Source organism: Terrapene carolina, unplaced genomic scaffold, assembly GCF_002925995.2.
Source record: "Terrapene carolina triunguis isolate 2854851 unplaced genomic scaffold, T_m_triunguis-2.0 Scaffold93, whole genome shotgun sequence".
Classification (NCBI taxonomy): Eukaryota; Metazoa; Chordata; order Testudines; family Emydidae; genus Terrapene; species Terrapene triunguis.
The window spans coordinates 29,672,926-29,699,893 of NW_020664444.1; the positions used below are offsets into that span (position 1 = coordinate 29,672,926).

General features: G+C 42.2%; 1 protein-coding gene across 1 annotated transcript in view; it reads left to right on the top strand.

Annotated features, from left to right (window-relative positions):
• The window catches only part of LOC112116601 (ectonucleotide pyrophosphatase/phosphodiesterase family member 7-like), a 44,151-nt gene extending 31,445 nt beyond the window's left edge, over positions 1 to 12,706 (top strand). The window contains exons 3-4 of the mRNA XM_024214208.1: positions 5,752 to 6,378; positions 12,365 to 12,706. Coding sequence (XP_024069976.1) covers positions 5,752 to 6,378; positions 12,365 to 12,706 — 969 coding nt within the window. The remainder of the gene's footprint in view (positions 1 to 5,751; positions 6,379 to 12,364) is intronic.
• The last annotated feature ends 14,262 nt before the right edge of the window (positions 12,707 to 26,968 follow it).

Genomic DNA, 26,968 nt, shown 5'->3' on the forward strand with positions numbered 1-26,968 from the left:
CAATAGCTTAGCCAAACCAAGCCTTGGTCTACATTACAAACTTACGTTGCTATAGCTACATTGCTTATGGGTGTGGAAAATCCACACCCCTGAGCAACGCAGTTATACCAACCTAACTCCTGGTGTATACAGCACTATGTTAATGGGATGGCTTCTCCCGTCGACATAGTTGGAGCCCCTCGGGGAGGTAGACTATCTATGCCAACAGGAGAAGCTCTCCCGTTGGCATAGGTAACATCTTCAGTGTGCACTACAGCGGCACAGTAAGAGTAGACAAGCCCTAACCAAGGCATAAGACCCCAAAAGCCTTAGCATATGCAGCTAACCAGGAGTAACCCTAGATCTTAAGGTATCACTGGTTAGCTGCTTATGCTAAGGCTTTTTGGGGCTTATGCCTTAGTTAGTTTGGCTAAGATATTGTCTTTACAGGCTCAATACATGTAAGCCTTTACATTACTACCTTAATCCATACCTATGACTTATGTACCTATACCTATAGGAAGCAACAGAGGGTCCTGTGGCACCTTTAAGACTAACAGAAGTATTGGGAGCATAAGCTTTCGTGGGTAAGAACCTCACTTCTTCAGATGCAAGTCTTGCTTATGCTCCCAATACTTCTGTTAGTCTTAAAGGTGCCACAGGACCCTCTGTTGCTTTTTACAGATTCAGACTAACACGGCTACCCCTCTGATACTTTATACCTATAGGCTACACCTCAAAAATGAGCTATTAACACTGCATTTAATAGAAAAACACTTTAAAATAGACATGTTTTATAAGGTATGGTGCATAACTGGCTAGATAACCGTACTCAGAGAGTTGTTATTAATGGTTCCCAATCCTGCTGGAAAGGCATAACGAGTGGGGTACCGCAGGGGTCTGTTTTGGGACCGGCTCTGTTCAATATCTTCATCAACGACTTAGATATTGGCATAGAAAGTACGCTTATTAAGTTTGCGGATGATTGCAACTGCTTTGGAGGACAGGGTCATAATTCAAAATGATCTGGACAAATTGGAGAAATGGTCTGAGTTAAACAGGATGAAGTTTAACCAAGACAAATGCAAAGTGCTCCACTTAGGAAGAAAAAATCAGTTTCACACATACAGAATAGGAAGAGACTGTCTAGGAAGGAGTACGGCAGAAAGGGATCTAGGGGTTATAGTGGACCACAAGCTAAATATGAGTCAACAGTGTGATGCTGTTGCAAAAAAAGCAAACATGATTCTGGGATGTATTAACAGGTGTGTTGTTAACAAGACATGTGAAGTCATTCTTCCGCTCTACTCTGCTCTGGTTAGGCCTCAGCTGGAGTATTGTGTCCAGTTCTGGGCACCGCATTTCAAGAAAGATGTGGAGAAATTGGAAAGGGTCCAGAGAAGAGCAACAAGAATGATTAAAGGTCTTGAGAACATGACCTACGAAGGAAGGCCGAAAGAATTGGGTTTGTTTAGTTTGGAAAAGAGAAGACTGAGAGGGGACATGATAGCAGTTTTCAGGTATTTAAAAGGGTGTCATAAGGAGGAGGGAGAAAACTTGTTCACCTTAGCCTCTAAGGATAGAACAAGAAGCAATGGGTTTAAACTGCAGCAAGGGAGGTCTAAGTTGGACATTAGGAAAAAGTTCCTAACTGTCAGGGTGGTTAAACACTGGAATAAATTGCCTAGGGAGGTTGTGGAATCTCCATCTCTGGAGATATTTAAGAGTAGGTTAGATAAATGTCTATCAGGGATGGTCTAGACAGTATTTGGTCCTGCCACGCGGGCAGGGGACTGGACTCGATGACCTCTCGAGGTCCCTTCCAGTCCTAGAATCTATGAATCTATGTTTCTTTCTTTAAAAGAACCTTGATTTTCAGCAGCTTTCCAGGACATGCATCATATCAGAATATCGCATTATGAACATGCGCAATGGAATAAGTACAGGGTCTTGTGCGACTTCTCTCCAGTATAAACTGAGAGTTTGTACAAAAGTGTGAATCAGAGAGTGGCAGAAACAAAAGCCTATTTCACATTTTGGGTCAGGGGTTCTTTAAAATCAACTAGGGAATTACCATGCCAATGGTGACCTCCAAGCAAGTAGGAAAATCTAAAGCACAGTGAAATATCAGATAAATTGCAGGGATCAAAGGTCTTTAATTATATAACAATGAAAATATACTTCATGTGCCGTAAGTGTGTATAAAAATGAAATCTGAGCCCTTTGGCAGTGCAATTGATAAAATTCTTATTTAATATGTGCTGCTTGCTTTTTGTTCCTCCTTCAGTTGATATTTTCTGCATAATTAGAGCCATATTTTCTGCCTCTTCTCATCCCCTGATTTTTGGGACCTAGAAATATCATGGCTAATCTCAATTTTCATAACAAACCAGTGAGCCTGGTTTTCGAGTGTGTAGCTCCATTTTACTTCTCTATATCACTAGTGATTTCAAGAAGTTACACAGGTGACAACTGGAGTAACTAAATGGAGAATATGTTTCTGACCCTTTTGATTACAAAGAGAGAGTACCTTGGGATGGTAAACTAATTGCAAGGGATGCAAATTTTTGACTATGACTTTTCCAGAAGCCATAGGTTCCTCACAATCCTCTTCCCTAACACTGGTCCATGACAGACTTTTCGGTGTATGAAATCTATGACCCCAAGGTCCCTTGAATTCTGGGAGAGCCTCAAACCAATTCTAAAAAGAAGCCAGGGATGCTGTAAGCTGCCTCCAGCCAGTTGCCTGCAACTGAGCAGGCTTCCCTGCTGAGCAGCATTGTGACCCCTGGCTATGTGGTAACCTGCATGGAATTGGAAGGAAGGAGCACAGGTTGCAGAAGAAAAGAGTTTGGAAGAGGTACAAGGAAGTCCGTCTATGTGCACATGGCTAGAATGCTAGCTGCAGTTGCAGCAGCTCTTTAAACAGTTCTGTTAATAAACAGCCAGTTTAGTTTTACAAGCATAGAGTCCTTTTGTGTTATTACCCAGCATGCGGTACATGAAACAGGCTAAAAGGAGGAGTAGCTCACTAGCTTGAGTGGCCGCATGGGCCTGTGGACTTAGACTAATTGAAAGGCAAGAGACTCACTTGCATTTTAATCCTAGGTCTTGGTCATGATCTTGACATTTAACGTCTCTGCCTGGTGTGTAAATTTGAGATAATACTATGTATTGATCAACTGCTCATGTGATTAATTAGTTAAGCTCTGTAAAGCATTTTTAAAGTGCTGAAACTCACTATAATGCACACAAAACCCATCAGTGACTGGGACCGTAATAGCTCTGAGGCCTCCAGCTTATTTGGACAATAGCCCAATGGATAATAAATGAAATGCTGACAATGCGCTGATCCCAGCACAAGAGGTTGGCCCCCACTTCTCTTGCAGCAACAGGCAGGTGATGACTTGAAGATTCCCCTTCCACACCCCGCCACTTCCCATGTGCCATGCGCCTGCCTCTCCACCACCCAATCCCTCCTTAACACCCACTTCTTTCACTTAGCCCTTCATTGCAGATCGCTGTTGACTCTGGTCCTGAGCTTACCTCATTGAAGTCAATGGGACTCTTGCCATTGATTTCAGTGGAATGAATGGGAGTTTAAAGTCTGGGAGCTTTAGAGCAGGGCTCACCCTTTACATGTGTATAATGCATCTGCTCAAATTATATTGCATGCCCCACAGGTGAGGGGCCATGTTTATTGGAGATAAGTAAGCACTATGTACAGAAAGCACCTTCACCTCTCAGAATCCATCCCTGCTCACATACTTCACCTTATAATCATTTACATTTATCTCACACTATAATTTAAACATAAAAACAAATCCAATGACCTTGAGCTAATCAGATTGTGGCCAAATATACCGCACAATCCCTTTGCTTGTTTGCGCTTCCCTTCCTCCTTCCTTTGTCTGTATTCTGACCATTTATATTGAAAGCTCCTCGAGTGGGGGAAAACATGTTTTCTTAGATGTCTATAAAGCAGAATGCCCACCAGCAGCATCAATATAAATAATTCATAGTGCCATATAATAAAGTTGAACAGATTTGGAAAAATTGGTATTGTCACCAAAATTCAAACTTTTAACACCGGCATCATCTCTGTCCTACTTTCTGGAGCAGAGTCATTGAAATGAACAATCAGAATGAGTTGATCTTATCAATTTCTAAGTAAATGCCTACGGAAGATGTTCAGAGTCCATTGGAAAGAGTTTCTTGCAACAACGGAAATTCTAAGTAGAACAAACCAATCTAAAGCACCAAATATGGTAAGATGATTACAGTGGCCATATTTAAAACAGGCTTTAAGATTGCCACCAACATGACTTCCATGGCAAGTGATAATACAGATACCACTTGGAAAGAGAAAAAGTAGGTAACCTAAAGAAATATTATGCAAAATAGAGAGAGAAACCAAATCCATCAACATGACACTCAAGCCTGAACAAACCAGCACAAGCCCAAAATAAGTGGGAGAAAACATGGACACTCTATGCCCTGAGGCTGTGGGAGAAGAAAGAAAGAATATATAATATGTAATGTGGTTGCAGACAGGCCACCAACCAATAGTCATATTCACTGTAAATATGAACTTTGGTTGGTGACCTGTTGTGTCTTTCATGTTATCCTGTGCTTTTCTTAAAACCCCAACTTCTGGTATCATGTTATTTCATGACAATCTCTGCTTTCATTAAAGATTCAATTTCTAGCCCTCAAGGTGGCAGAGAAAAGCTGGAAAACATGAACACCAATTGCTTCAGAACCACAAGACAAATGAAAAGAATCCAACATTACTTATGATTTTTATTAGTCCGATGATTTTGGGAGGCCTGACTCATGAATGTTGAATATTTGGGGTTGACCTTCCTGGATCCAGTTGTGTGATGCAAGCTTATCACTATAAAAGGGCAAACAGGTAATCCTAGATGTAAATCTCTCTGAACTTGGCATAAACTACAAGATGGATCTGGATTCAGATCCAAAGTCATCAGTTTAGACCTTTTCCTAATTATAATTCTCAACTCCCAATCTCGCTCTGCCTGCGTCAATGTTCCTGCACAATCCAATCCAAATTCTTGCTCTCCCTTCTTGTTTTGTTCTTCAATATTTCTAGTTTCCTTGAATAGCAAACACTAATATTCTATCATCCAGATGTGCACATAATTCACTAAAGATATATTTCATGCCGTAACATTTTTCAGTCAATATGGCTGTACAGCCTGAAATCTTCCTCGTTGCAGCATGAGCTTCTTTCATGATGCACTGCCAACATGCTTCAATCCTTTTTTGGATGGGGTAACTCTGGATAGAGGGAATGAGAGAGAAGATAATTGGTTTTCCATGTAACTTTACCATTTCATAGTGAGTCTACCACTAATGTTCCAATGGTATCTGTAGCAGTGATATTTTGGGGAGGATCTGGGGGACAAGTAGAGAGGAAGTAGGGCTGAGAGTGGATATATACATCCAATCTACACATCATTCATCCCTTAAGAACTAAGATGAGACTGCAAGTTTATTTCACATATGCCATCAAATTATGTTAAATGTTATTTTTAAGATATATGCTTTGTATTTGTCCTAAGAGCTATGTTCATCTACATTTTCTTGAATTTTATAATTTTATATTTCATACACTACACTTAGCTCTCATGTTTTGAAATCTGTTTAATATACAGGTATGGTACACAGCTGTCAGAAGTAACTGACGTTATAGATTTTGCCCTGTTATTAATAGTACAAATATCACCTTCCATCTATTCAATTTTTCAGGGGAAAAAAACAGCCTCATTCCATTATCCTGGCGGTGGTGCCACTTACAAGGGACAGTCGGTCGACAGAACTCTAGTAGAGTCATTTGATCATCCTGACAGCAATGAGACAGAGTGGAGAGAAAACATCGATATGGTTATGAGCTGGTTTACCAAAGAGAACTTTGATTTTGTCACACTTTACTATGGAGAACCTGATAAAGTGGGGCACGCAAAGGGCCCGGAGACAGAAGACAGGAAGATTATCATTCAACAGATTGATAGGACCATTGGCTACCTTGTAGAAGCTATTGAGAAACATAACCTGAAGAATAAGCTGAATGTCATCATTACATCTGATCATGGTATGACCACAGTAAAGAAGAAACCTGAAGTACAGGAGATCTTATTGTCCAACTACATCAAATTCAGCAACTTGGTCAAGTTTGACATACTGGACTATGGTGGCTTTGGGATGATAACCCCCAAAGTAGGAAAAGAAGAGGAACTATATCAGGCACTGAAGAATGCTCATCCTCATCTAAAGGTGTATAAAAAAGAAGAGTTTCCTGAACACTTCCACTATGCGAAAAATGAACGAGTTTTACCAATCCTTGTTTATGGTGACCCTGGTTATAGTGTTAATGGGGTAAGTTCATTACTGAATCTAAAACCATAATCAGGTTTCTTGGCAGCCATAGAGTAACCTTTAGAAGATTCCACAGACAAGTCACTTTACAGTATTATTCACAAGTTGTAATTGGTGTTGGTTTTGCTCCATAATAAATTAAGCAATTTCCAGTGCTGGTAAATAAAACATGTATTTTTACCACATCCTGAATAAGGATGTATTAGCCTATGGTACTGATTGTAGCTTCTTGGGGCAGGGACTTCTTTTTTGTTAACATGGCATTTACACAGTGCTTAGCGCAATTGGGTGCTGGTCCATGACTGGGATCCTAAGAGCAACTACTATATAAATAAATATGTACATACTATTTTATCCTATTAATTACAGGAAAATAACAATTACACCAACAGAACATTTTCATTGCTACTGAGGGATGAGATGGATTCTCCGTCTCTTGATGTCTTCCAATCAAGACTGGGTGCCTTTGTGAAAGACATGTTTTGGTCAAACACAAGTAATTGGGCTCAATACAGGAATAACTGAGTTAAATACCCTGGTCTGTGTTATACAGAGGTCAGACTAGATGATCAAATGGTCCCTTGAAATCTATGAAACGATGGAGCCCATATTAAAAAACAGACTTATCGAGTGTGCCACCTGAGCTTTGCCATGAAGCTACATGAGCCCCACACATTTTACTTAATGAATCTTTGAGTTTTAGCAGGCTTTGAGGACTCTGGTTTGGAATTTGGAACAATTCACTTGCCTTAAAACCTCTGACCAATGGAACCTTGTGGACAATCAAAACATTAAGCCATTTGGGGGATTTAAAATGCCTGGTCTTTTGAGGTGCTCACTTAGAGAAACAGGGTGAAAAGGGAGTCTGAAGGGTTTAAAAAAAAAATCCCAAGATCCCACCATTGATTTCAGTGAGCTTCAGATCAGGCCCTAAATGAGTTCCAGTAAAGTTTATGAGCAACAGAGAGTCCTGTGGCACCTTTAAGACTAACAGATGTATTGGAGCATAAGCTTTCATGGGTGAATGCCCACTTCGTCGGATGCATGTCAAGTTTATATTCAGCCAGCATTTTATTCTAGGAAGGCCAATAAGAATGATATCTTCAATTCATCTTTCCAGCTTCATGTTAATAAGTTATGGCATCTGAATGCCATGTCTTCTATAGTACATAGCTGAATCTCAAAATACAGGCAAGTGTAAGGATTCTGGTGAGACACTGTGTTCACCTATAAGTTTGCAGGTTTAAGAACATAAAATGGTTGACAGATTTTCACATCAAATTCATTTCCTGTGAAAGTTTACACTATTAACTACATGGACACGATCCTTTACAAAACCCAAATCACACACATTCCCTAGCATTTTGTTTTTTCTCTCATCCTACTACAGTACCATGCACTTTCAGGGGGTTTGTTTTTAAAACTATCATTCTTTTCTCTAAGAGAAACAATATCTTCATCCATGGATATCATCTCTTCGCTACTATACTTGCTATGAGCCAAAGATTTCCGTCCTCATTCAGAGGACTAGAATAAAACTCCCATTAACTAAAATTCCAATTGCATAGCCATCTGGGTTCAGATGAATTGCTGGAGTTCTGCAATGTGTCAGTTAGATGTTCCTATTTAAAAATATTCTTTATAAAAACGAGGGTTGGGTGTTTTTTGTTTTTGTTTGTTTTGTTTTTACTATTCTAGGTGGAATTGTAGAGGACTAATTTTGCATAAGCCTCAGATTGGGAGTACTATACATGCAAATCACTTAATAAGATGAGACTTTCAACATGCATACCTCCCCTGCTTATTATTTTCTTAAATAAATCTATTTTATGTAGAAATTTATCAGTGTTGGTCATAGTCCAAATTTGCATTTGTTGGAAAAGTTTGAGCGGAACTGGATGAGCTCTAGTTGAGTTATGCACATATGAACAAGTTACAATTTTTCCACATATTCATATAACATTTTTGTGACCATGCAACTCCAAAACAGCTGGACCTAGAAGCTGCACACATGACCGCTTTGTAGTTCTCTCTGAGTCTTAAAAAGTAAAGAAATCAGTTAAGTAGATTGAAAGTTATGATTTTTTTAATGTGGACATGCACGTGCATTAGGATATCTCTATGACTTTTTAATGTATTTCAATTAGACAGTTGTTAAGGAGGCTCAGTTATAGATAGCTCAGTTCAGGACAGCTATGAATTTATCGTGAATATTCTTCAGAAGAGAAAATGCTACATATGCACAGCTTGGCTAAGACTCATCCATTTCCCAAGGCTAACAGCTAAACTCCTGGGCTGAGTGGAGTGGGAGAATATGCCCATGAAGCTGAGCTTCCTAGGCCACAGTCTCTGTGATGCAAACTGAAAGAGCTTCATTGACCTCAGCAGACCTTAAATCAAACTTGGAATTTTAGAAGTTAACGAGAGAAAAGACCTATTAATCTAATCCAGATTGGTTTGAAATTGTCCAAGCGACAGAACTACTTCCCTTGGGAGACTATTCCACAACCTAACTGACCACACTGTTGGGAAGTTCAATGGCAATTTCATCCCATTACTCCTAATTAGACTTATTTGGTCCATCCTAAACAAATTCTCTCTCCTTGTATTGTCATGTGCCAAGTATTTTTAGACAACTATGTCCCCACCAACAATCCTAGCTGTCGCTTACCCAGCCTACTTTAGCCAACCTTTAATTCTTTTATTCCTTTCATTGTGATCAATCCCTCCAGCACCATGTTCACTTTCAGAGCCCTTCCCTGAACCCCCTCCAACTTCTCAGCATCTGATCATAGGGTGCCCACAACCAAAAGTAGTATTTTAGATGTGGCTGTCCCAAGAACTGTACAGAGAGAGAAACTAGCACCCCCCTGCATGCCATATGGAGCCCTTGAATGTGACAACCATAGCTGTATTTTACTGCCATGTTACACAGCAAACTCTTATCTCACCTACAGCCCACTATCGTGCCAAGGGCTTTATTGCCTTCCAGGTTTCTCCTTCTCATGCAGCATGTGTGTTTGAGGTTATTTCCCCCTAAATGTATTTATTTGCATTTTTCTACCTTGAATCTCACTGTTATTTACTTTGCCCACATGTCTAGTCTATTCAGATCCCTTTTGCATTATTTATCTCCTCTCACCATGCCTCCCCCAGCTTTAGTGCTAGCTGAACATTTCATTAATACTCTGCTCTTGTAGCTCTAAAGATATTAAGTAGGAACACACCTGATTTCTTTATGCTCATATGACCCATGTAATCCCTAGACTGCTCCTTATCTCTTTTATAAACTATCCATCACCACATGACAGCTATCCAAACTTTGTCTTCATTGTTCTTGTGGCAGACATTTTTAAAAGGAGTACGAACTATTTTAAACCACTGTTAATTTCATTCACGGCTTGCTTAGCAATGGACCTGCATGCTTGTGGAATGGGCCCTCTGCACTAGCAGCAGCAATTTTTCTTCCCACCCACAAGGTTTCACTTTTGAGGTCTCAGAGGCATCAGTGTCATACAGAAGAGGCTAAGCTCAAGCTACAACCCACTTCTTTGTCAATTGGGCATAGAGCCCTGCCTTCTCAGAACCATTTCTGTCTCTTATGGAGTAACTTCTACAGAGTTCCCGTCACTCCTCTGAGTGCCTGACAGAGGCTCAAACCCTTTTCCCCTCTTGCTTACCTCCACCCATGGATGATGGCAGCAAGTGGTAACCTATCTGCCTGCTGGCACTGGGTCTCTGTACCTTAAGTGAGGCCATTTTCTTTCATGGACTTTTCCCCCTAGTGTATTTATTCCTCCCTGCTCCCCCTCCCAACTATCTTCTGCTGCTGTTCACTTATCCCTGCAAGCCTTACTGACTTGGTGGGGTTGCCAGCCCTCTTGTCCTTTTAAGCTCAGCCACTTCTTTTAAGCTTCAGCCCAGCATTTGCTCTTTTCAGATGCAGGGGACGCTGTAGAACTTTAATGATGATGTGTTTGGGGATTCGCCCGCTCTCCTTTTCACTGTGGACACACATGGAAGCATGTTTGAGAAAGTTATGAGCAACTGAAAAGGAAATTGGAACTTAACTTCAATTACAGCAGACAAACCACCGCCTGTTTGTTAATTAGTTTGCGGGGTTGAGTTTTTTATTTAGAAAACTAGATCAGTTTATACAGTAGGTGTGATGGGGCAGTCTAGTGAGGAGAGCAAACGCAGTGGAAGTCAGGTATCTCACGTTCTATTCTCTTTTTTCCCCACTCACTTGCTGTGTGAAAGACCTTGGGAGACCCGCTTAATGGCTCTGAGCCTCAGATTACCACTTTGTATAATTGTGAGTAATTTGTTTCCATTGGACTTTGAAAAATCATCCTCAGAATTCTAGAAAGTAATATCCCCTCCCTGACTCTAAAAAGACATACTAAGGGATCAGCTCTTCCCTGTTGCTAAAATAGAGTTTCCTTCAGTCGCTGTGCAAAAACACTGTCATTCTCTTCCCCACATGGATACCTCTATGCAATGAGTATCCATTTGCCCATATTGATATAACGAGTATTTTTTCCCCTCTGTTGGACTGATAGTTACATGACAGATTTGGGGGAGATAAAAAGCTATAGAGCTTGTCCTATAAGTGGTAGACAAATGCTCAATAATCTACACTATAACTTCCAGTTTTGTCCTCAGAAGTTTTGGTCAGCTTAATCTGAGCCAAAATAATGAGCCTACAGCTACTTTATGGAGCAACAGGGATGTACAGTGGCCAGCAAGGCAGTTCCTAAGGTTTGCTGACTGCTCATGGTTAGAATTTAAATCAGATGGGAGATTTGGATTAGACTATTTAACATTTGTTGTTATCTTTGTGTATTACGGTTCTGGTAAATTGCACTATAACATTTTTGAGCAATACCTATTTTCTACAATGGATCACTGCAAGTATTTTAAGAATGCAAACCACCTTTTCCTAAGATTTTTCTAGGAAGTCACCCTTTCTGCATATCAAGATAAATGGAATCAGGCTAAAGCCATAAACCCAGTAACAGAGTGCAAAGCTTTGGTGGAATGATACTCACACCACTGTTATTTTTGGCAATTACATGTCCTGCATTATCACAATCCCCTAATATTAAAACAAGTTAGCTCGTCTGTGGCTTTCCCATGAGCCTCCAGCAGAAGGCGGAGCATTGTTGTGTTGCTCCAGGAGCACTTCAGGAAGCAGATTGTGACTTTCAGAGTCACAATCTGCCTCCCAGTTCCCCAGCTGTGCAGATACTTCCCCTGGAGATGGCCTATACCTGCTACAGCATATTTTCCCCATTGTGCCCGCATAGCTATGCAAACCAGTGCATTGTGGGGGCAGGAGCAAAGGCTCTACCCACTCCCACAGCTGGGTGGAAGCCAACGTAGCAGCCCCATTGAGACAGCTGCCCTTCCCATGACCTGGATAACCAGCACAAGGAAGCATAAGGTGCTCCTTGCTTCCTTGCCCTGCTGCATAAATCAAGGCACGATCTGGCCTTAGCATCCAGAGGGGAATCAGGTGTCTTGACCATTGTCAGAGTTAGGACAACATTTTGGCTCCATATTTTAATAAAACAAAGAAAGTGAATGTTTTGGGGTGTTATCTGGAAAATCTAAAGAGACACATGAGCTGGAATTGTCAAAGCTCAGTGTTACACCAATCTAACGCATCAATTAGCTAACACAAAAGCACATTCTTGAACCTAATGCTTTTCTTCACACATTTCTTACTGAAATTGCCTTCCACCTCCCTTAATTCCCTTGCAGTTTCAGCTGGATACTGTCTTTTCCTTCACTGCCTCATTTAAGTTTGTTTGTATTGCTGTGTGCTATTATATAGCAGTTGTATTTCACCCCAGAAGCAGAAGCATCTTCAGATAGGACTAGTGACTAAGTGACTGCTGTATGGGATGTTAAGTTTGAGAGTGCCTTTGGGATGAAAGGCACTAGATAAAGCTAAAACTGATTGTTGGTTGTTTTTTCCCAGAGGTTTATATTATATGTTAACAAAGGAGATCATGGATTTGACAATGAGGATATGGACATGAAGACAATATTCAGAGCTTTTGGTCCTGATTTCAAAGAGAATTACTTAGCTGAGCCCTTTGACAGTATCCACATTTATCCACTGATGTGTAAACTCCTGGGCATCAATCCACAGCCCAATAACGGATCTCTAGCATTTACACAGAAAATGCTCATTGATACTTCACAGCCAGAGCCAAACATCCTGCTTGTTGCTATAATTTTAAGTGCCATAGCAGCGGTGCTTGTGCTAATATTCATCTCATCGGTGACTTATACTGCCATCCAACGAAAGAAGGGGTAAGTACAGTTTTCTTTAGGGCTTGGATAGTTACACCAGGGGAAAGCATTGGAAGGAGGGAGATGGGAATTAGGAGTCTTGGGCTCAGATATTACAATGCTTGGGACCATGTACACACACAGACAAAAGAAGAAATAAATCTTGGGGCTGACACTGAGTCTAGGACCCTGAATAGGCCATTTAACTTTTCACTTAGCATTCCCATCAGTAAAAATGGTTACCAGTAGTTACTATACAAGGTACTCAGTGTAGTAATGGGCATCATATATCTGAGCACCTTTAGACTTTAGTGCAGCGGTTCTCAAACTGTGGGTCACAACCCCATTTTAATGGGGTCACCAGGGCTGACTTAGACTTTCTGGGCCCAGGGCTGAAGCCGAAGCCTGAGCCCCACCACCTGCGGATGAATCCAAAGCCTGAGGACTTCAGCCCTGGGTAGTGGGGCATTGACTTTGGCCTCCTCACCCAGGGTGGTGGGGCTTAGGTGGGCTCAAGCTTTGGTTCCTCCTTGTGGGGGTCGTGTAGTAATTTTTGTTGTCAGATGGGGGCGGGGGGGTCGCAGTGCAATGACGTTTTAGAACCCCTGCTCTAGGGTATTCATCCTTATCACACCCCTGTAAGTTAGGAAAGTATTATCCCCATTTTGCAAATGGCAAATGGAGGCACAAAGCAACCAGGTGACTTGCCCAAGGTCACACAGGAAAGCTGTGGGTGGTGAAGCAAAGAATTGAATCCAGGTTTCCAAGTCTCAGGTCAGCACCCTGACCACTGGGCAATCCTTTACCCTTGAAAAATAGGGAAAGCCCTACAAGCCTACCCTGAACTCTGAAAGTCCAGTCAGATTTCCCTGCCTTCCCCCACATCAGCACCAGTAATAAAGAGGATGTCATGAACCTTTATTTATTAGGCCTCAGATGACTCTTAAGATGCTTGTGTGAAAGGTGCTACATCAGTGCAGAGCAGCATTATCGACATCAGTGCTACACATGCCTAGATTAGCCAGGTGCTCTTGTGCCTGAAGCTCATGCCTTAACATTTAGCATTGAGTCTCAGAGCCAGGTGCCATGCAATAGACCTGACTCTCCATGTCTTGCACCTTATAGAGCCATTTACACTTGTGTGAAGCTGGTACGTAATGCTACTGGTCTGATTCAGTAGCATTTTATACCAACTTCACACAGGAGGAAATGGCTACACAAGGTGCAAGACAGTGGAGAATCAGGCTCTACTGTCTGCACAGTAGGGTAAGTCACCTCCCACCCTCAGAGTTCATTACTAAAGCACACTAATATTTTGTGCACTAATTGATCTGTGTAGACCCTGCTGGTGCTCTGTAATGCAGCGCTGTATGAAACAGCACTATGTTAAGGCACACTAGAGAACCTTTAGTGTGGTCTACAGGGACCAATTAACATGTAATAAGTTATAGAAATTACACCCTTGTAAAGCACATTATGTGACTGTGTAAACAAGCCCCTATTTGTCTCCCCATGAAACAAAGCAGTCTGCCCTCTTTGGGCCTGATTCTCCTCTCTCTCACTCCCGGCAACCAGGGGTAACTCCACTGAGGCCAGAGTTAGAGGGGTAAGACCGGAACTTGACCCTTTATGGGTATGAGTTGTACAGCAGCAAATGCAACTGTAATTAAAGGCGAATATCCAGTTAGAAAGTTATCTTCTGGTCAGATGATTATTTTGCACCTGTTCTGGAGGAGTGACAGCAAAATACATTGTCATAATGAGCTTTTTATAGAACATCGTCTGAGACTGCTAAGTGAGGCCCAGAAAAAAAAAATTCCTCCATTTAAAAGTTACCTAATGCAAAAAGGAAACTTCTGTATCCTTTCCCTCTTAAGCTTCCATAGTATAACCTTTTTCCTCAAAGCTACTTTATGACAGCAATAATAGTCTATCTTGTTCTAGTTTGATAAGAGACTGTGCCATAAATCCCTAAGTTTTCATTACTGATTAATTAATATTTATCTGTGCTAAGGAATGGAATGCAATGTTGTTGCACTTGAAAAAAGAGAATCAGCAAATATGAGATTTATTTTAGGAGGTACCATGTTGTTCATTGCAAATCATGTTTTATTCACGCCTTTAAAATATACAAGACACCAAAAATTGCATTTCCACTCTTTGAAATCTCAATAAAACATTGGTTCAATCATTTTCCAGTCATAATTTAGTCATATTTCACACTCACATTGATTATTCTGGATGAAATATATATGTGAGCATTATTACATTCAATGGAAACATTCTAGTAAACAGCATGCATCTATGGAATGCTTCATTATTTAGGATTCTCTCAGCCAGCAATTATGAGGACCATTTTTCTTGTGACAATATAGAAGATGTCAAGAAGTTTTAATTTTGTTTTATATTTCTTTAGTTATTTAAAAAGGGACTGCAGTAGCATTAACTATAGTACAGAGGGGTCTGATTCAGGGCAAGTAAATAGCAAAAAGTACCCATTTAACTTTATTACGTTGGAGCCTGCTAGAAAGTCATAATACCTGGGTCCTGGGTCCACTCAGACCCAAGGAGGTAGAGTTGCCCAAACGGTGTAACAACCTCAAATTTCACAGGTGTTTTCCACATCCAGCTTTGGATTGCAAGACAATTCAGGCTGGATTTTCAGTGCGCTGAACTCTTACACCATCAATTGAAGTCAGTGGGAAATGGAAGGGCTCATAACCTCTGGAAACCAGGCCCTTGAGGGTAGGTCTACACTGCAAAGAAAAACCCACAGCACTGAGTCTCAGAGCTCAAGTCAACTGACTTGGGCTCATGGGGCTAAAAATAGCAGCAGACACGGTTGGCCTCAGCTTGGGGCTCAGGTCCTGAAGCCCAGCACAGAGGGGAGGGTCAGAGCCCAGGCTCAAGCCTGAGTGGGAACATCTACACTGTTATTTTTAGCCCTGCAGTCTGAGCCCTGTGAGCCCAAGTCAATGAAGCCAGGCTCTGAGACTTAGTGCCATGAGTTTTTCTTTGCAATGTAGACGTATCCTTAGGGTCTTAAATTTATTTCAGCCTCTGCATGGCAGCACTGTCATTGTGAGTTTGATCCACTGATGTCAGTGAGAGTCTTCCCAGACCCTGTGTCTTCATACTGATGTTGGATCATACATAATACTGCATCACAAGGTGATAACATCTTGATGGTAACATGCAATTGTCATACAACACTGTTCCACACATTCATAAGTGATCTGGAAAAAAGGGGTGAACAGGGAGCTGACCAAGTTCACAGACCATACAAAGTTACTCAAGATAGTTAAGTCCAAAGCAGACTGCAAAGAGTTACAAAGGGATCTCACAGAACTGGGTGAGTGAGCAACAAAATACCAGATGGAATTCAATGTTGATAAATGCAAAGTGATGCATATTGAAAACATAATCCCAACTATACACATAAAATGATGGGGTCTAAATTAGCTGTTACCACTCAAGAAAAAGATCTTGGAGTCATTGTGGATAGTTCTCTGAAAACATCTGCTCAGTGTGCAGCAGCAGTCAAAAAAGCGAACAGAATGTTAGGAACCATTAGGAAAGGGATAGATAAGACAGAAAATATCATAATGCCTCTGTATAAGTCCATGGTATGCCCACACCTTGAATACTGCGTGCCTTTCTGGTCACGCCATCTCAAAAAAGATATTAGAATTGGAAAAGCTACAGAGAAGGGCAACAAAAATGATTAGGGGTATGGAACAGATTCCGTAGGAGAAGAGATTAAAAAGACTGGGACTTCTCTGCTTGGAAGAGAGATGACTAAGGGGGGATATGATAAAGGTCTATAAAACCATGACTGGTGTAGAAAAAGTGAATAAGGAAGTGTTATTTACTCCTTCTCATAACACAAGAGCCACAGGTCACCCAATGAAATTAATAGGCAGCAGGTTTAAAACAAAAGGAAGTACTTCTTCACACAATGCACAGCAACCCTGTGGAACTTGTTGCCAGGGGATGTTGTGAAGGTCAAAACTATAACGGGGTTTTAAATAAGGTCACGGAGGATAGGTCCATCAATGGCTATTAGCCAAGGGATGCAACCCCATGCTCTGTGTGTCTCTAGCCTCTGTTTGCCAGAAGCCGGGAGTGGATGAAAGGGGATGGATCATTCGATGGATTGCCTGTTCTATTCACTCCCTCTGAACTATTTGGCACTGGCCGCTGTGGGAATACAGGATGCTGGGCTAGAGGGACCAGGTGGTCTGACCCAGTACAGCAGTTCTTATTGTCTTGGTTTTAGAAGTATTATTCTTGTGCAGCAGCACAAATCCAAACCCACTGGAGTCAAAGATAGAGAGGCTAGGAGATGAAATCTGGACAACTGATACATTTAATAGTGTTTTTTCTGGACAGCACACTACCACCAGGAAGGCAGATTGTCAAAGCAAGCACCTCAGTGAGAGGAGCCCATTTCAAAAGCCATGCTGATGGTGTTGTGGGTCAATTAGCTTAGCAGTTGTGGATCACACCCAATCCCTTCATCAGAATGAGATAGCACTTAGCACAATAACAATTTCATGGAAAAAATTTGCAGGAAACACACATATTAAATAGATTTAAACAGGAAAGAGGACGACGGCGTCTGGTTCCTTTCCTATGCTACCAGCAATCATCTCCCTCTCCACATTTACAGCATCCTCTTCAACCATGTTAATCACTTCCACTCATATGGAATGCTAAACTAGACAGCACTACATGTCAGCATTAGGTTCCTGATCCAGCCCCCCCTGAAGCCAACAAAAAGAGTCTCAGGGCCATGCCCCTGGTCCTCACGGTCCAAACAAAAAGGACCATGCCAAATATTTTGGCTACAAGGGCAACCTGTCTCTTCTTTTACTCTTAAACAATCAGCAACAGCACCACAGCAGTGCCATTGGTGTACCCATAAAGTTCTGTGAAAAATTAGAGCTGGAACGAATGTTAAATAAAGTTACATTATGAAAATCCTCCTTCCCTCCACCCTTCCCCCATTGGGGGATGGGTGGGAGCAGGGAAGGTTTAACATCTCCATTGTTTAGAAAGATCTCAACTGAAGATAAAACAAAAAAGAGTGCTTGCAATTCATGTTGTGGATGAATATTAAGGATGAGAATATAACTCGTAATATATACTCCTGTTAATGCACATATGCAGGAAGCACTGCTTCTGCTGCCTTCTGTCCTCTAAACACCCAGGTTTTTATGAAATTTAAACTGCAGTTTACTCTTAACCAGTTCAGTGACATGTTAAAAAAAAAATTATTTTTTTTTTAAAATTCTGCATCAAGTTCAGGTAACAATTCACCTCAGAATGAGTCTGTTGTAAAAGTTGAACCTGACATAGCAATGTGTATTGCAGTAACACTGATGCCTACAAAAAGCAACATGATAGAGAAATCTAAAATAATGAGCAGTATAGAAGAAAGAGATTGGGAGATCCTGTTGACCTTTTCCTATAATATTAGAACAAGGGAATGGCTTATGAAATTTAGGACAGCACCAGATTTAAAATAGATGGAAAGAAATACTATTTTTACCTATGCATAAAATAACCTGTGGAACTCACTGCTGTGAGATACCATTAAAGTTACATACTTTGCAGGATTCAAAAGAATATTATTCACATAAATGTCTAATAAGACATGTTCAGGGAATAACCACCTAGGGTTAGGGAGAAATTTCCCTATGGACAGGTTATTCCATACTTGTTCCTTATAGGGTGCCTTGCATCTTTCTCTGAAACATCTTGTACTGCCCATTCTCAAAGAAAAACACTGAGCTAGATGGGGTGTCTGTTTGAGCCAATAGGCCTATTCCTACTTTCCTGCATTTGAAAGTTGGACTGTGCACGTATAGGAAACATCTCAATTCGGTTTTTCTGTGCTTAAGGTATTGAGCTCAAAATGTTTGGATGAAGGAAACCCATTCTCAGTTAAGTGTAATGCAAGATATATATCTTTTGTATATATGTCATCTATAACTTGAAATAAATAGGTTCCCCCCCCACACACACACAGAAAGCATTTTCAGTTTCTAATTAACAGTAACGTACCAGATGTTTTGTTAGCTATATCATCTGTCTCTGGGTACAAGACTCTAGAAATGGCTTGAACAATCTGTTATAAGCGGCAATGATCTGTAGGAACACTGGTGAAATGCGCTCACTCAAAATGCAGTTGCCAAGGCTTCTTTTTTAGTCTGAGCATATGTTTTCCTCTGGTTTTGTCGAGTGTGAAATGTGAAACCACCAGACTCCTCAGAAACATCTTACCTACCGTGAGATTCTAAACCTCCAAAATGAGCATAATTTAGTCACCTGTGATAGCTGTAGTCATGGTGAGAGCAGTTCTTTAACTAGATTAGAAGTGAAGGGTAATAGTTTTTGACATTCATGGAAGCTACCCAGGATGACAGGAAGAACAGCCACATAAGCTGGTTCTAGGTATTAGTAATAGTTGACATCACAACATCTGTTATTCATATTTGCTGAGAATAGGAAAGATATGACCCTTTTTTGGTGCAAGTGGAAAAGTGCCCAGATTAGTAGGGGGTCACTTAGTGAGATTTGTTTGTATGATGTGTAATTATGCGTCTCATTTTCTGCATGCCACACCTTTACTTTTCTAAGAACAATCCCTGTGTGCAGATTTCAGCTGACATATTATCCTCAGAGTTGCTGCAGACTGTAATGGATGAGATGCGCACGCACACACACTGCTCTCTTATGGAGACTTAGATTAAAGAGAGAACAGAAGTCAAAATAGGTCATTATAGACAGAGGCTGAGATGCGCAAAGCCCAAATGGTTTCCACTGAAATTAATGGGAATTGTTGGGTGTCTAAATCTCCTTAGTTTGCTTTGAAAGTCTCAGTCTGGAGGTATGCATTTTATGGCCCGTGAAAACTTAACACCACTGTGTATACCTCTATTACAGGGGTGGGCAAACTTTTTGGCCTGAGGGCCACATCGGGGTTCCGAAACTGTAAGGAGGGCCGGGTAGGGAAGGCTGTGCCTCCCCAAACAGCCTGGCCCCTGCCCCCATCCAACCCCCCCACACACACACACACTCCTTGTCCCCTGACTGCCCCCTCCCGGGAACCCCTGCCCCTAACTGCCCCCCCGGGACCCCATCCCCTATCTAACCCCCTCCGCCCCTGTCCCCTGACCGTCCCCCCCAAACCTCCACCCCATCCAACTGCCCCCTGATCCCTGTCCCCTGACTGCCCCCCAGGATCCCCTGCCCCTTATCCAACCCCCCCCACTCCATGCCCACTTACCATGCCACTCAGAGCACCAGGACTGGCAGTCGCACCGCCCAGTCGGAGCCAGACATGCCGCCGCGCAGTCTAGAGCACCGGGGCTCTCACAGCCACGCTGCCCGGCAGGAGCTTGCAGCCCTGCTGCCCAGAGCGCTGGCGGCATGGTGAGCTGAGGCTGCGGGGGAAGGGGGACAGAGGGGGAGGGGCCAGGGGCTAGCCTCCCCAGCCGGGAGCTCAAGTTCCAGGCAGGATGGTCACACAGGCCAGATGTGGCCCGCGGGCCATAGTTTGCCCACCTCTGCTCTATTACATATTAGTTCCAAGTGACAGCAGTGGGAGATCTGTAAGTAGGAGTAGATCATATGCAATACAGACCCATAGTACAGCTTAGAGAGGAGAATTTTGCCCCAAATGTTTTTTGCAGTATTTATTGTAACAATGAAAAAGAGCTTCCAATCCATTTAACAAGTATTTTCTCACCCCACCTACAGGCTAAAGAAAGATCATCACAAAGCAATGAAGAACCCACCTTCATCATCAACAATGTTGTGAACCATTTTCATTTTGAGAGAAGACATATAGTATTTGAAAAACCAAGTCTGCATCTTGTTCTTTCTGGTTCTATTTGCTGTGTGTCTGCTACCAGAAACTGGTAGAAAGCTAGATTAAATGATCATTTTACATGTTTTGTTTTGTTTTAAAACTTTTGGCTAGATACATTACAATACAGGTCCTAAAAAAAATCCTTGGTCTCAAAACAGCGAGGATCGTAACATGGTATCATTTCACAAACAAGAGAGCATCAGTATGTGCAACAAAAAGCTGTACAATGAAAGTGTGTGTGTGTGTGTGTGTGTGTGTGTGCGTGTGTGTGTTGCCACTTCTGTTACAAGGCTTGTTCCCCACTCTGGACAGTCCATTGGGAGTGGCCCCAAACACTGGATCCCACATGCTCCTAAGCCAACTGGTTCTGGGCAGAGTCAGGTCACTGTTCTTAGCTCTGGGTTTCTAAGGCACACTCCGAGGTGCTGATCTCATGTCTGCCACCCTTCCTTAGGATGTGGGGCTCCGCAGCCGCCTTAAACTCCAGAATTAGTGCCTTAGCCCTCTCAAGCCCCCTATTTGCTTATTTATATTCCCTCAGTGCTTCACTGTGCTGTGGGAAATCTCAGCTACTGTCCTTTCACGGACAACATGGCATGCAAATAAGGAATACAGGCTTAGCAAAGGAATTCCTTAACTAGTCACTTTTACTCTTGAAAGCACTAGAGAGTTACAGATCTTTGAAAAACAAAATCCTGAATACCCCCAGTTAGTATGTTCTTATTCCTCCTGTGAATCCTGTATTTGGTCTGCATCCTTAGACTAGACAGCCCTTTTTGCCTTCTCTTTCCTTTTTCCTCCCAAAAGATATCTGCAAATTAAGCATGAACTAAAGCGACATAATCAGGGCTGGCTCCAGCATTTCTGCCGCCCCAGTTCAGCGGTAGGTCCTTCGCTCCTAGAGGGAGTGACGGACCTGCCGCCCCCAAATTGCCGCAGGTGCCGCCCATCTCCCTTGGCCGCCCCAAGCACCTGCTTGTTAAGCTGGTGCCTGGAGCTGGCCCTGGACATAATGGCCACAATTTCAGGCCTTCGCTTAGCTGTTTTGGACAACATTCAAACATTCCATGTACCAGTTTTACATTTGCCATCGACACACAGTATACTCTGGTGCAAGGTTACATTGGTCATTTTCACCTAGCAGCATTTTGACCGTTTCAGTTCTAAGGACAACTGACCAGAGGGTCAATTGACCACAAGTGGTTGGCTTCAGTATTAACACCTTCATGACATGAATGTACCAACCCCAGAAGGCCACTGGACCATTTATCCTCTCTATCTCCACCAAGTTTGCCAACAGGTTTATTAGAGTACCTAGATTCAATTGGGTGTTCTCTATTTATCTAAACATCACTGTTGAAATGTTTATAGCTGTACAATATAAATTTGAACAAAAACATTCAACAGCCCTGCAGTCATGCCTCCTTGGGCTGCCATACCATTACATGTCATAAAACAAGCAATGCTGGGTTTGATAAATACTCTGGGACCTCTCCACAAAAAAAAAATCCAGGGTTATACAGGAAGGTGTGATGGTGAGTCAGTAATTCTTGCTGAACTAAATACCTCAGCCATATTACAGTCACTGTGTAGTACGAGGTGCCATCTTTCAGTTTTGATGTCAACTCACTGATATCCCAGGGCATTTTTAGCCATATCAAAAGGTAATACGCTGAACAAATTTCAACTGAGTTATTACATCTTGTCTACTAAAGTTCCCTCTGCAAATTTTCTTCTTCACTTCCTGTCCTATACTAGCATGCAGTGTTGCTGTGTATTGTTTAAACAGTACTCATATTTTATCTCAAAAGTGGGTACATTTGAATCACTAATGAAGGGACTGGTTACCTATTAACAGTGCGACTCTTCGTACTAGCCACATGAAGGGTGCTAAAAACAGGAACCTGTGAAAGTGCCTACCATAAAGATCTGTTTCTCTGAAATAGATCTCAAATACTTCACTTGGAATCTCTTTTCTATGCACAGAGAATCTTTCACTGCCTGTGTGCCAAATAGGTCCTATGGCATTCAAGTAGGAGATTCCAGGTGCTACTTCTTGTTATTTTTTTGAAAGAATGCCATTGTAACAGAATGTACCATTCACTCACTCAGATTCTCTACAAGTTCTTTCCTCAAGAAAGGAAACAAAGCTGACAAAAACCTGCTCCAAGAGAGCCAGGAAACTGCATTAGAAAGATGGCAGGTATTCACAAGGCACAGGTAAGGGGTGTCCCAGTGTCTTTTGTGATGGAAGACAGGAGGTGGTAAAGAACAGAACAATTTCCATCATCATTCAGAGTGCAATGTATAGTGCTCAGGTGAGTTTTATATATGAAAAGTGACTTTAAACAGCAAGTGTAAATGAATAATACAACTGATAGAACATTAAGGTAAACATAGATAGTATATGTGTAGATGGCTGAAGACAAGTCTTTGACCAGCCTCATGCAAGTGTTCTGGGTCTCTACAGCTGCTCCAGAACTAAACCAGACTGACTGTTCAATGAGTTGACATATATAAATAGACCCAAATTTAAGTTTCTTATTCTTTCCTTCAAGGCCCTTCAGAACTCTGCCCCTCCCTACTTTTCATTTTATCCCTATGCACATCACCCCTGCTCATTGCTGCTCTGATTCACCAGCAATGCCCCCTTGAATGCCCATTTGTCTGCTTCTCCCACAATACCTCAGCACATTCGTTCATGCTGCCTCCTCTCTGAGGCAATCCCCATGGCCACTACCCCCTCCTCCTTTAAATCCTTTCTCAAGACCAACTTCTGCTGGGATGCTAAAGAGAACTCAGCTAGCTGTGACAGGGAGGTTGAGTAGCACAGCAGGAAACAGAATGCTGTTATATAAGAAAACACCTACTGAATTAACCACACAATCAGGTTGCACGCTTTGGCTGTGTGCGTACTATGAGTAGGGCCCTACCAAATTCACAGCCATGAAAAACACGTCACCGACCATGAATCTGATCTCTCCCTGTGAAATCTGGTCTTTTGTGTACTTTTACCCTGTATTATACAGATTTCACAGGGGAGACCAGCATTTCCCCAAACTGGGGGTCCTAACCCAAAAAGAGGAGGTGGGGGAGTCACAAGGTTATTGTAGGGGGGGGTCACAGTATTGCTACCCTTACTTCTGCATTGCCTTCAGAGCTGGGTGGTCAGAGAGCGGTGGCTGCTGGCCGGGCACCCAGCTCTGAAGGCAGCACTGCTGCCAACACAGTCATGCAGAAGTAACAATGGCATGGTATGCTATTGCCACCCTTACTTTTGTGCTGCTGCCTTCAGAGCTGGGCTCCCGGCCAGCAGCCACCACACTCTGGCAGCCCAGCTCTGAAGACAGCGCTGCTGTCAGCAGCAGCGCAGAAGCAAGAGTGGCAACACTGCAACCCTCCTCCTTAGGGTCAGGCCCCCTACAGTCACAACACTGTGAAATATCAGATTTAAATAGCTGAAATCATTAAATTTACCATTTTTTAAATCCTATGACCATGAAATTGACCAAAGGGGACCATGAATTTGGTAGGGCCCTATGAGCAAGGGATGTGATTCCCAGCTTGGGCAGACATACCTGCACTAACTCTCATCAACCTAGCACATTAAAAATGATAGTGTTGGGCAGCAAAGAGCAGTCGCACAGGCTAGCCGTGCCAAGTAAAACCAGCCTGAATTCTGTGGGTACATACTTAGTGCAGCTAGCCCATGCCACCTCTGCTCATGCTACTGCAGCTACACTGCTATTTTCATTGAGCTAGCGCCATCGTGTCTACGTGAGCTGGAAACGGTGAAGCCGCAGCCTCAGACAGCTTATGTAACTGCCACAGTCACTTACTGACCAGCGCATCTCCTCATGGCCAGGCGTGACAGCAGCCCCAAATCAGTTAACCACACCAGACAGTTGCTTGGCCTGGCAACGGTAAGCCTCTTTACACAACTCCAGCCCTCTGGCCAGATCATTTACTACTACTCCAGAAGGGATAAGAGTACAAGTCCCAAAGGCTAATGGGCCTGCATTAGGTCACTAGGCCCAGCCCAGGCTCTATATTCCTTGCCCACTCTTCCTCAGGGAGGCTTTCCGATCCCCTCATCGGGGGGAAACCCAGACCTGCCCACTGCTCTGGGTTCCAGCCCAGGGACCCTGCATTTCAGCAGCTAGAACCTACTCCTTACAATCCCTTGCTGCTTCTCTGGACTGCTTCCTACCTCTCTCTGCACAGGCACCTTTCACTGAACTCCTTCCTCCAGTCTTCACTCAGTGGAAGTCTAACTCCTTACACAGCTTCCCACCAGTCTGCTACTGGGCACCTTCCTCTTGGTAGCTCTCAGTCTCTCTAACAACTACTCAGTATGTCCTATTTGCAGCCTTCTTATCCCAGCAATTAGCAACAGTTGAGGAGGCAGCTAGCCTAGCTCTTAAACCTTTAGTGGCTGTGGTACACCTCATCACAGAAACCATATGATCTCATCACTGTTACCCTCATCCTTCCTCTCCACCTTCACTCTATTGCTTGTTACACCTACCTGTGTCCTGTTTCCAATTAGATTGCAAGCTCTTTGGGGTATGGACTGTGTCTTCCTATATATTTCTATATATAGAAAAGTTGGGGATTGGTCCTGCTTTGAGCAGGGGGTTGGACTAGATGACCTCCTGAGGTCCCTTCCAACCCTGATATTCTATGATTCTATGACCATCTAGTATCATGAGGCTATGTTCCTGTCTTGGACCTTTGGGAGCTCCCACAATACAAAAATAAAATAAAATAGGAAAACTAATTATAGTCCATCTAATTCATATAACCCTGCCTGAAGGAGAAGCCCCTTTCATAAATGACCAGTCCTCCATTTTGAATCCTGTCTAGAAAAAGACAGCTCTTGATGGAGACAGCAGCAAAGAGCTGATATGTTATAAAAGGAAAGGAAATAAAAGGATGAACACAGAGAGGTGAAAGGAGGTGTGTACCGTTTGTTTTGTCTCTGAATAACAATGTTGCCAACTCCTGTGATTTTACTGTGTCTCGTGATTTTTTTAAAGCCCCAGCTTCTGGAGTCAAGTGATTATGTCAAAATCAGACCTTTCATTTTTAAAGAAGAGTAAGTTTCTTCATGGCTGCAGAGAAAAGTTTGAAAACTTGATCCAAATACAGCCAAAGACTCAGAAAACAGAAGGCATATATAACTACCCTTCTCCCAAAAGTTTACTATTTTTAAAAAAAACTCGTGATTTTTGAGAACTGGCTTATGATTTTTGAGGCTTGGAGGTGGAAAAACTGACGTTAAAAAGAAAAGAGCAGAAAGGGAAAAAAATAAAACTTCCTGGATGTACACTGAGAGCTGAGGCTTTCCAGCCTCCCTCTCACAGAGACTTTGCTTTTATTGTTTTCTAAAGTTTAGTCCTCTCCACTGGCTAGTCAAGAGCAAATTGATGATTACTTAAAAGACTCGTTTGTTTGCATTAGAGGGACCCTGAGGAAAGCTTAGAACAACTCAGTTCTGTAGAGGGAATTAAAAATGCTATGAACTAACAGAAAGCTAATAAAATGCCAGTCACCAATAGCGCCAGTCTAACAACATCTTTATAAACATAAAATAAAGAGGAAAAATCTCTTTTTATTGCAAAGTTAACCCAGCATTGTAAATTCTGGGCCCCACTCCTAAAAATTACATTCTAGAGCAATATTGCTTTTATACAGAGAAAAGAGACACCTACAAAGACCCATCTCTCTACTAAATAATATTGTAAAGCTGAGAGACGCATTTGGTACAATGTCAGAGTATAAAACAAATTACCAAAAAATCTCAAGATCTCTAGAGCAATACTTGACTATCAGATGATCCCCTCTTTCCCCTTCATATGAAAAACTAAAACAAGCAAATTTTTGGTGGGAACATTGACCAAAGGCAATGGAGTTTTAAATATTAAGCTACTTTTTTTTAACCTGAAAATTGAGTAGTTTTAAAAATAAAAAAGTAATGGCCCAAAAAGGCCTCTGTTATAACCTGGATAGGAGGAGGTTTTGTGCAAATTGAAATCACTTGGCTGATAGGAATTTATTCTCAACTCCTTATGCTCCTAGATGGAAGCCCCAAAAAATTATTAGTGCTACATGCGGAATAAAATTGCTACTATCTTTCCATTGGGTAGAAAGAAAAAAATTACATTTTAGCTGTTTCAGAATAAGGAGAACAGATTCCCAGATTCTCATTGGTATTCTTTGGCTCCTTGCCTGAGACAGTTGTCAGACAAGCTGCCAAAGAATACCAGCATAGTGTGCTATAGGACAGCGGTTCTCAACCAGGGGTCCAGGGCCCCCTGGGGGGCTGTGAGCAGGGCCATCATGACACTCGCTGGGGGCCAGGTCAGAAAGCTGAAGCCCCACCGCATGGGGCTGAAGCCTGAGGCC